The sequence below is a fragment of the Ornithorhynchus anatinus genome, chromosome X2 (assembly GCF_004115215.2).
Source record: "Ornithorhynchus anatinus isolate Pmale09 chromosome X2, mOrnAna1.pri.v4, whole genome shotgun sequence".
Classification (NCBI taxonomy): Eukaryota; Metazoa; Chordata; class Mammalia; order Monotremata; family Ornithorhynchidae; genus Ornithorhynchus; species Ornithorhynchus anatinus.
In genome coordinates this window covers 7,927,104-7,937,932 of record NC_041750.1, presented here as the reverse complement: position 1 = coordinate 7,937,932, position 10,829 = coordinate 7,927,104, and the positions used below count along the sequence as shown (strand labels likewise).

The window sequence follows — 10,829 nt, the reverse complement described above, 5'->3', positions numbered from 1 at the left end:
TTTGTGTGTCTGAATGTGTGTGTGTGTGTATCTGACCCCCTGGGTGGGTCCTGGGTGTCTAGGTTTGTCCACGTGTGTCTGGCTGTATCTGTGGGTGTCCGAAACCGTACTTAGAGGTCTGGGTCTGTAGGTTTGGGTCTGAGCCTGTTTATCCCTCTCTGTCTGTCTGTGTGTCTGCTCCTCTGGCTCCTGGCTGTGCCCTCCTGGCAGGGGCATGATAGGGGGCATCCACCCATGGCAGATTAGGACTCCTCCGCCCGTGCGACTGGGTTGGGGGTGGGGTGGGGGTGGGGGGGATGGGACAGAGATCAGGAGCTCCCCGCAGTCCGCCCGCCCTACTCCTCCCTGCTCTTCTCTGAGGGGCCCGATGGAGGGGTGCTGAGGAGCAGGCCCTGCAGCCGACCTAGTGGAAGTAGAGACGAGGCAGAGCTGCCTCGGCGCTGGCCCCTGGCCCGGTTTTCCCTTCCCCCCCACCCCAGCCGGGGTCCTTGGTGGTGGTGGAGGACGGGGGGGGGGGTCCCCCGGAGAGTAGAGCGGAAAGGGTTAACAGGCCCTGGACTTGTCTGAGACTCGTCTCCAGACTTGAGCACATCTGGAATTGCAAAGCCCGGAAAGGGGAAAGGGGCGGGGCGGGCGGGGGCGGCTTCTCCCCGCCCCCCCCCCCTCCCGCTTCGGGCTTCGGGCTCCAAAGCGGCCCCAACCCCAGTCCGAGCTGCAGGAGGAGGCAACAGGCGGGGAGGGAGCGCAGCAGCAGAAGTTGCAGCAGAAGTTGCAGCAGCAGCAGGAGGAGGAGGAGCAGGACGAGCGGTAGCAGCGGCCCCTCTCCCCCATCCGACCCGGCCCGGCGGAGCTTTGGGGGTCGGGACCGGTAAGCGGGGAAAGGAGGAGGCGCCGGTGAGTGTGCGGGGGAGTTGCGAAAGGGACAGAGAGTGTGTGGGGGGGGGGGGGGGTCTAGAACCCGGCAAACAAACTCCCCCTCCTGCCCCCCACCTCTGTCCCGCATCGCCCTCGGAGACTCCCTCCCTCGCGGAGCCCCGCCACACACACAGACACGAAGGCAGAGGCGTGCACCCCTCCCCCTCCGCCCCGCACTTTGCCGGGACCGAAGGGGTTAACGCGTCCCCTTCCACGGCCCCCCACTCGGGCCCGGGCGCAGGAACCCACCCGCCCCCACCCCCCACCTCCTCTGCCGGCTCGCAGGAAGTTTCGGCGCGGCTTCAGCGGAGGGCCGGGCCAGGGCCATGCGGATCCCGTGGGACCTAAACGGCTGCGGAGGCGGAGGGGCCGGGAGGAGGAGGAGGAGGAGGAGGGGCGGCGGCAAGGCGCTTGGAGATCCGCGGGGGAAGGGGCGGGGACGGGACGGGGAAGCCGCGGGGCGCCAGCCTCCGTCCTCCTGCGCTCCGAGTCCCCGCTCATCCCGCCCGAGCTCTGTGTGCGTGCGGGGGGGGGGGGGGGCTTTCAATGTGGTTATAAATCAGGGTGTATACGTCTTTAGGTGAGACTCTCACATCGGCGCGGGTGCCCGTGTTGGTCCCGGGTGTGTACGTGGGTGTTCTGCAACTCGGTCATTGTGTTTGTGTGTCAGAATCTGTGGATTTCGGTATTGAGGTCAGCTGCGGCGTGTCGGGATGTGTGTCTGTGTGTGTGTCAGAAAGTATCTGGGTGCCCCCCCCCCTCCCCCGGGAAGCAGCGTATGTGTGTGTACCGGGGTGCTAGTGTCAGCATCTGTGCCGGTGTGCGTCAGCGGCTTGCGAGAGGATCGGTGTATCCGTCTATCAGGTTTTTCTCTTCGTCTCGGTACTCGTGTGTCTCCCTCCGAGTGTTTGCATTTGCGTGGGCGAGTCCGTGGGTAGCCGCGCTGATGTCGCCGTCGCCGTATACCCGCATGTCAGCGGGCGAGGGTGCCTCGGTACTTGCGTACCCCCCCCCCCAAATTAAGATTGTAAGCTCCTGGAGGACGGGGACCCCATCTCTTCCCCAGTTGTACTCTCCCAAGTGCGTAGTTCAGTGGCTCTGGACACAGGTGCTCAATAAATACTCTTGATCAATTGTATGTGTCCGAGTGTATGTGAGTGCTGGCGTATGCCGTGCACCCGTGTGTGTCGGTAGCTATGTGTGTCGGTGGCCGAGCGTATATCTGTGTGTAGCCGTGTCTCGGTATTTGTGCCTGCCGCCGTGTGACAGAGTAGATGCGGTATCGTGCCCTCTTTCCGGCCGAGTGACAACCCTCCTTTTCAAGCCTCGCCCCCACCTCCTGCGGGAGGGGTTTCGGGAGGACAAGGACGGGCCCGCACCAGCTGCTCCTGCCCCCCCCCCCCCCCCGTGTCCCCTTAGCAACCCAGGACCGACAGCTGCCCCCGTCCTGGAGGTGGCGTGGGCACACAAGATAAGTGGGACCAGGTTGTGCGGATACCATACATTCCAATGTTCTGATAAGGCTCCCAGGGAAAGGGGCGGGGGGGACACTATTTCCATGGAAACGTTCCCGAGTCCGACACTCGACTCCGGTCGGGACCCAAGGGGTGTGTGGGGATGAGGGGAGAGGGGAGGGGAGCCGCCCCGAGAGACAACACGGGGCTCCCCCGCCCCGCTCGGCCTTCGGTCTCCTCATCTGTGCCCAGAGGTGGGCAGCGAGGCACCGCCTAGGACACAGCGTGTCTTGGGTATCTTCGCGCCTGTCTGTCTGCCTCCCCCCACGGCCCCGGGCTGCTTGGAAACCCCCGGGCGACTTCACCCTCCCACCTCCCCTCAGTCCTAGCCTTGGCTTCCCTGGCAGCAGTAAATCCCTTTAGCCGCCCGCCCCTAGTTCACCCTTCCTCCCCCGACCCTTGGGCCCCACCGGTCAGTCCCTTCAGGCGCCTGATCTCCGGGGCCCAGTCCCCAGTCAACTCAGGCCTCTGGGCCCTGCCTGACCCTCGACCCCAGACACACACCCCCACACCCCCCACACCCCCCCCCCCATCCCAAGCTTGCAAAGGGAGGACCGGTGCGGGGGTATAGAAAAACGATCATCAAATTGGGGATGGGAGCTGAGCGAGGCAGAACGATCGGTCAGGCTGTGAGCTCTGCTCGGTGCCACGGTGGTCGGACGGGGTGGGATAGGGTGTCCCCCTCCGAGGACCAGGTCCCAGCCAAACAGTAATAATGGTATTTATTAAGCACTTACTAGGTGCCAAGCACTGTGCTAAACACTGGGGTAGATACGAGATAATCAGATCGGACACAGTCCCCGTACCGGGGGTGGGGTGGGGGCTGTCATTACGGAGGAGGGAGAACAGGTATCGAATCCCTTTAACCGGTGAGGAAACCGAAGCAGAGAGAAGTTACGTGACTTGCCCACGGTCACACAGCGGGCAAGTGACAGAGCTGGGATTAGAACCTGGGTCTCCTGACTCCCATCCCTGTGCTCTTTCCATCAGGCCACTCCGAGTCGCACCTGGGCCATCTCCTGAAACCCCTCCTGCCTTGGCCCTGTTGCTGCCACTCCCTCCGCACCCCCCCACGTGGCTTCCACCCGAACCTCGAGCGAAGTGGGCAACTTCCGCCAGCCTTGTGGAAAATTGGGGTGCAGCAAACAGACCAACTGGGGGAGGCAGAAGGAGTTACTGGGAATCAATCAATCAAAGGTATTTATTGAGCGCTTATTGGGTGCAGAGCACTGTACGAAGCACTTGGGGAGAGTAAAATACAATCGAGTGGGTAGACGCAACCCTCCCCTCCAGGAGCTCACAGCCCAGAGGGGGAGGCAGGCATTAAAAGAAATTACAGAGAGGGGAAATGGCAGAGTGTAAGGATATGGACATAAGTGCTTCAGGTCTGGGGGTGGGGTGAGTATCAAGGTGCTTAAAGGGTACAGCGCAACACAGCAGGGAGGGAGAAAAGGGTGGGGAAATGAGCGGTTAGTCAGGGAAGGCTTCCCAGAGGAGCTACGATTTTAGGATTTTACTAGGGCTTTGAAGATGGGGAGAGTGGTGGGCTATCAGATAGGAAGGGGGAAGGAGTTCCGGGCCAGAGGGAAAACGAGAGCATGGGGTCGATGGTGAGAGAGAGGAGAACGAGACACAGTGAGCAGGTTGGTGTTAGAAGACCAAAGTGTGCGGGCCGGGTTGTAGCGGGAGAGGAGCCAGGTTAGGTAGGAGCGGGAGAGGAAAGGCGTCGGTTGGTCCAGATTGCCATTGGGCCAATCACAGGCCTGTCCATCTTTGTTTCTCACCCCCCTCCCCACCCACCCCCGGGTCCCGATCCGCCCTCCCCCCCAACTCTCTTGGGAGCGGAGTCCGTGGATCGTGGAATTGGGGGGAACAAGAGGCCTCTGTGGCCAGAGCTGGGCAAGGCGACGGTCCCCGGGGAGCTGGGGGCCGGGGAGCAGCACAAACCCTCCTCTGTTCTCGGTCTGGAGCGGATGTGCCCCCACCCCTGGCCCCCAGCCCCCGCGTCGTGCAGCTGTTCCCGCCGGCAGAGGAGTCACGCGGACCGGCTGCGCTCGTCAGTAGGAGCCACCGACAGGTAGGGAGGGAGTGCGGGGGGAGCGCCGGGGGGACCCTGGAAAGGGATCTTGTCTCCGTGGGCCCAGGCAGGCCGGGAACAGGGTCCACCACCTCCCCATTGCCCCCCTCCTTCCTCCAACCGGCCCACGTGCAGGAGCTGGGACCGGCTGAACCAGCCTGAGCTGCTGGGGCTGGGTCTCCATCCGTCCCCCCTCCCCCCCTTCCTTTCTTTGGGATTGGGAGAGAAATGCTGGGGCTTCCCCTGGCCTCTAGCCAAGAGGGGAGCTGATGAGAGTGCCTGCAGGCTTGTCACATAAAGATCCTGAAGTGGGGGTTGGGGAATCCCTGCAGGGCTGGGGTAGGGGGTGAGGGGATGGCTCTGTTAGTCTGAGTGGCGATGGGGGTGGGGTTATCGCTAGTTAAGGCTGATCCCTGCACTCTCTGCCCCAACCCCCCTTTTCCCCACGGCCCCTGAATTCCTGGCTCCTCGACACCTGAGGCCGAGAGAGGCTCGGCACGAGGGGCCCAGGGGCCCATGGCCTTTTCCACACTCCACCCTGGCCGCCCCCCGGGCTGCCTTCCCCTGGCCCGGGTTCCCTGGGCCCCTTGGCTATAACTGGAGCCCAGATCCCAGGGCTGTGCATATCTGGAATAAATCTCAGCCACGGAGGCGAGAGGCCCAGTTTGCTCCTCCTGCCTAGAGACCCCGTCTGAACTCACCCGGTGGCTGCTGGGAAAGGGCGGCGTCTGACCCACTCCTTGGCTCTGGATCTCTGCCCTGGCTCTGTGTGTCTCTCTGTCTCTGCCTGTCTCTCCGCCTATTTCTGCTCCAGCTCTGTGGGCCTCACTGCATCTCCTGATGTCTCTCTGACTCAGTGTCTCTCTATTTCTGCTTCAGCTCTGTTTGTTTATTTCTGTGTTTTAGTCTTGCCTGCCTCTGAGGGTGTCTTTGGGGTTTTGTCTGTCAGCACTATCTCTGGGCCTATCTCTGCCGTGTGTGTGTGTGTGTGTGTGTGTGTGTGTGTGTGTCTGTCTGCCTGTTTTGGGGTCTCTCTCTCTTTTAAAGTCTCTGACCCTCTCTATTTCTCTTTCTTCCTGGCTGTGTGTCTCCAGGATAGCTAGAATCCGGGAGAGAGTCCAGGACCCTGTTTTGTGCTACACTTGGCCCGGCTGGCTCTGGGCTCCACCCTGGTCCCCAACCCCAGGCTCATTTCCCCCCGCCCCCAAGTTCCCTCACCAGCCAAACCCTAACCGTCGCTTCCTTCCCCGCCTCCTGTATTCGCCTCCTCCCGCCCTCGCCTCACCGGCCTCTCCATCTCTCTGCCCTTCCCAGCTGTGACCCCCGGGATGGATCCACCCCATGACTGAGCTCCTTCCCGGGGCGGGGGAGTCCCGGAGCCCGACCTCCTTCCGCCCTCCACTCCGTGAGCCGCAGCGATGAGCAGCATCTACAAGGACTACCTGAGCCACGGCAAGGTGCAGGAGCACTACAACTACACCAAGGGGATTCCCGAGTCACAGCTGACCCCGTCCCGCCAGGCGGCCCAGGCCGTGATCTTGGCCATCTGCGTGGCCAGCGTCTTGGAGAACCTGCTGGTGCTGGGGGCCGTGGCCCGGAATCGCCGGTTGCACTCAGCCATGTACCTTTTCCTGGGGAACCTGGCCCTGTCAGACCTGCTGGCCGGGGCCACCTTCATGGCCAACGTCCTCCTCTCGGGCCCCCGGACGTTCCAGTTGACCCCCGTGGCCTGGCTGGCCCGGGAGGGGTCGGCCTTCACCGCCCTGTCGGCCTCGGTCTTCAGCCTGTTGGCCATCGCCGTGGAGCGCCACGTGGCTGTGGCCCGGGTGCGGGTGTACGGCGCCGTCGGCGGTGGGGGGCGGCGAGTCCTGGGGCTCCTGGGGGCGTGCTGGGCAGTGGCTCTGGCCATTGGCGGCCTGCCCATCCTGGGCTGGAACTGCCTGGGGCGGCTGGAGGCCTGCTCCACCGTCCTGCCCCTCTACGCCAAACCCTACGTGGTCCTGGTGGCCTCCGCCTTCATGGTCATCCTGGCGGCCATCGCGGGGCTCTACGCCCGGATCTACTGCGTGGCCCGGGCCAGCCACGCCGAGCTGGCCGGACCCCGGGCCCTGGCCCTGCTCCGGACGGTGGCCATCGTTCTGGGCGTCTTCGTGGCTTGCTGGCTGCCCACCTTTGCCATCCTGCTCCTGGACGCGTCCTGTCCCCACCGGGCCTGCCCCATCCTGGCCCAGGCCCACTACTTCTTCAGCTTCGCCACTCTGAACTCGCTGCTCAACCCCATCATCTACACGTGGAGGAGCCGGGAGTTGCGGGGGGAAGTGCTGCGGATGCTGGGCTGCCGGCAGGGGAGGCGGCTGCCCGTGGGGCGGGCGCCAGGGGGCCGGAGCACCTTCGGACCCCCGCGTACCTCCGGTCCCACCTCGCCCACCTTGCTGGAGGGACAGACCATGGTCTGATGTTTGGGCCGCGGAGCCCCCCGCCGTCGGCGGGTCACGGGTTGGGGGGGTGGGGGCTTCAGGATTGGATACCCCTGACAGCTGGGGGCATGGTGGCGGCCGAACTGGAGTATGGAGAGACGCTCCTCCTCGGGTCCAGTCCGACTTCACGCCATTCTGCTGAAGCGACACGCCCAGGCTCTGAGCCTTAGGCCCCGGGTCGCAGACCTCCGGGAGGTCGGGGACGGAAGACGCCGAGACAGTATCCCCCCGGGGATTGGCACGGCGCTGAACCCGGACGCTTCCTTCTTCACTTTTCATCCCCTCTCCTCCCCTGCAACCCAGCCCGTCGTTTTCCCGCTTCTCCTCCTGCCACATCCGTCTTGGCTTTGCATTCTCGCAACTTCCTAAATCTGAGCAGTGGTGGAGGGAGTCCAGCTTGGCTTCTCCTGCCCTTTTTGTCCTTCCCCCGCCCAGGATGTCGTCCCCCCCCCCCCACCTCGCTTCTCCAGTTCCTTCCCACCCCTCAGCGGCACGTCCCAGACTGGACAGATGGGCTTAGGACTGGGGCTGCACCCATGGGGATCTGGAGGGGGCAGGGGCGGAGGGGCTGGGTCTTCCCTCTCCCCGCACCAAACTGAGCTATTACCCTTCAAGTTTTATTGAAGGATGAGGTGGTTTCCCCATCACCAGCCCTTTCCTGTACCCGGGAGAGGTTGTTGCTGAACCCCGTGAGCTGGTGAGATGGTATGGACAGTCAAGTGGGAAATCTTTTTATGTTTGTGTGGGCCTGTCCCGTGAGGTTGGTGGGGAGGGCCACGTGGGTCCAGTCATGCTTGTCCCTCCGGGATGGATGCCTCTGCGTGTCCGGAAGCCAGACTGCCCTTACTGGCTTGTCCCGGCTTGTGGGCCTGTTTGCGTGTCTCTTTGGGGATCTATATGGGCCTCCACGTGCACCTAGGCACAGGTCCTGATCGGTGACTGCATGTGTGCCCCATGGGTCCTTGTCCCACGTGTGTGAGCACTTCTGCGTGGGTCCTGACATGGGGCTGCACGTCCATCTCTCCATGTGGTGTCCCCCGTGGCCGGTGGCTGCAGCAGCAGTGGACACGTCCTGGCTCGTCTGGGAAGCCCGGTGTGACCGTGGTGGATCCAGCGGAGTGCTCCCGCTTTCCCCAGTGTCTCTCAAAGCTGCTTGCTGCATCCAGTTCCCTCTCGCCCCGGGGCAAAGTTTTAAAGAAGGGGCTGGACCTGTCCCTCTCTTCTGCACTTCTTGCCCCCACCCCCCTGCCCCTCAACGAGCCCACCACTCAGCAACTAGGAAACCCAGGTGGGGGCCAGGAACCTCAGACTGCTGGTACTACACTTTGCCCACCCTTCAATGCCCAGTGCTGGGGCAGTTGAGGGGGACGGTAATGTCCTGGAGGGGGAAGACTTTTTGCCAAAAATAATAATGAAGAGGAGAGGGAGTGTTGGGGGGATGGAGATTCCAGGCCCCTCCCCTCCCACTGGCTCCTCCCTGCCCAGACCCATGTGAATTAAATAGTTTTTGACTTCTGTTGTTAACACTGGCTCTTCCCGCTCCTTTTGCTCTGCATTTGGGGTGGGGGGCTGGAGAGACAGAGGACTCATCCCTGAGGCTGCAGGATGACACTGGGTGTAGGGGACCGGATTCTAGGGTCCTTCCTTGGGGAGAGGGTGAAGAGGATCTGGAGAATTGGGGAATGGGCCTGGAATGGAAGCCTTCCAGAGAGGGGCCTTGGAGACCCAGTCCTCCCGTCCCAGCCCAGCCCCCAGCCCAGCCCAGGGTGATTAGCCATAGTGGTGCAGGCTAGTTCAAGCCCTAGAAGCCCAATCCATGGGGGCCGTGGCGCCCCCAGCTCTTTGAGCTGGACTCCCAGGCTTGCTCATCCCAGGTCTCTTATGAGGCCAGAAGTTTCCAAATGGAGGCTTTCTGGCCTGTTGGTTCTTTGAAGCCTGTACCCCTTTTGCCCCCTCACTCACTCACAGTGGAAGATTGGCCCCTACGATTCAGGGCAGAGAGTCACGAGGTTGGGGTTTTCCCAGAAAGCAGGCTATGGACACGGTCCCATCAGTGGACAACTCCAGGCCGCGAGTGATGGTTGAGGGGAGGAGAAGGGACGTTTTGTCTCTAGGGCAACTGGGATGTCCGTGGAGACTACCCCTCCTCATCTGAGGGGGACCTAGGCCTGACCCTAATTTAAGCCATCCAGGCCCAGCTCTGCCTCTGACCTGGGAGAGGCACCTCCTCGATTCCAGGACCCCCGCTCCGTCACACCCTTCCTAAGGACCCCCAACTCTGAAAAACTAACCCTTCCCCCCTTTCTGGACCCCCCAGACTCCACCTCCTCACAACACTTCTGATCTGCCTTTCCCAACTAACTCCTCTCTTCCCTGACATATATTCTCTCGTTCAAACCCACGACCTGACACCTCCCAGCCCCTATACAGCAATGGTTCGGGTAGCCGACTGTTGCCCACCCTGATGATGATTTCACAATAACCGTGGCATTTATTAAGCACTTAATATGTGCCGAGCACAGAGATAGATACAAGATTGTCATATCAGACACAGTCCCTGTTCCATGGAGGGCTCCCAACCTATTTTATCCCCATTTTACAGATGAGGAAACTGAGGCCCAGAGAAGAGAACTGACTGGCCCAAGGTCACACAGCAGGCCCTGGTCTCCTGGCTTCCAGGCCAGTGCTTTTCCCCCCAGGCCACGCCACCTCTCCATCTAGTATATGGGTATGAGATACACATATTGACATTTACACACTGACATAAACACACAGAGACGGACACACACACCCTCACCCACAAGAACCACACACAGGCACGTTAACGCACACACACACACAGACCACACACAGAGAGGGACGGATCTCCTCTCTTGGCTCCCTATGTCTCATTGCTCTCCTTCCTGTCCCTGACTGACTCCTACCCAGTGGAGACTTGGAAACTGGAGCCGTGGGTGCCCCTTGGTGACGGGGGAATTCGGGGAGGGAAGGCAGATAAAGGGGCTCCCGTTGTCTCCACGGGGAATCCCATTTGTAGCTCTGGTCCGGGCGGAACAGAATGGAGTAGGGACAGAGAAGGGCAACCTGCGTGATCAGGAGGATGGAGAAATGGACTGAGTTAAGACCCTGCAGTCTGAACAGACACAGCCTTAGAAGGGTCAGGGTCATAGTTCACAAAACTATGTAACTGAGGGGGGGTGGGGCGGGCAGGTTCAAAGCAAACAAAAGGAAACACTTCTTTGTTCACTGGGTGAAAAGCACATGGAATTCATTTCGCCAGAAAACTGTGGAGTGGGAAATACCAGCAAGTATAAGAAGGGGTTGGATAGATCCAAGGACAAGTGGTCCATAGTGGATTAGTGGAGTAATAGTAGTATTCATTAAGGGTTTACTATGTGCAATGCACTGTACTAAGCCCTGGGAAAAAGTACACGGATTGTGTGACAAATGGTGGGATGGCAAGCCAGAAGAGATCCCAGGTCACCCAAATGGAAACCCAAAGCAAACCCCCAAAATTGGTACAAGGACTCCCACACATTCCCTCAGCACCACTGAGTAGAGGTGGTTCATCTTCGTCACTTAACTTCTCTGTGCCTCAGTTACCTCATCTGTAAAATGGGGATTAACCTGTGAGCCTCACGTGGGACAACCTGATTCCCCTGTATCTACCCCAGCGCTTAGAACAGTGCTCTGCACATAGTGTTTAACAAATATCAACATTATTATTATCGGGGAAAGTTAAAACTATCGGATGACCCATCCCTCACAGTCGGGGCGGGGAGGGGGCCGGGGGCTGTCTGGGACCTGATGAACAGGTTGGGGTGTCTGACCCTGTTCAGAGTGGGC

The 10,829-nt window shown here is 61.1% G+C and overlaps 1 protein-coding gene across 2 annotated transcripts; it reads left to right on the top strand.

Annotated features, from left to right (window-relative positions):
• The first annotated feature begins 687 nt into the window (after positions 1–687).
• Positions 688–8,507, top strand: S1PR2 (sphingosine-1-phosphate receptor 2). Of its 2 annotated transcripts, none has more exons than XM_029053509.1 (2): positions 688–868; positions 5,821–8,507. In XM_029053509.1, exon 2 carries the CDS (start codon positions 5,925–5,927, stop codon positions 6,960–6,962), a length of 1,038 nt encoding a protein of 345 aa, XP_028909342.1. In that variant the 5' UTR covers positions 688–868; positions 5,821–5,924; the 3' UTR covers positions 6,963–8,507. The 2 variants fall into 2 exon arrangements, with proteins under 2 accessions (XP_028909342.1, XP_028909340.1); XM_029053507.2 differs by lacking the exon at positions 688–868 and adding an exon at positions 4,045–4,506.
• Positions 8,508–10,829: the final 2,322 nt, after the last annotated feature.

Excerpts from the sequence above, each read along its gene's own strand:
- S1PR2 (XM_029053509.1), top strand. The coding sequence starts at position 5,925 with ATGAGCAGCATCTACAAGGACTACCTGAGCCACGGCAAGGTGCAGGAG.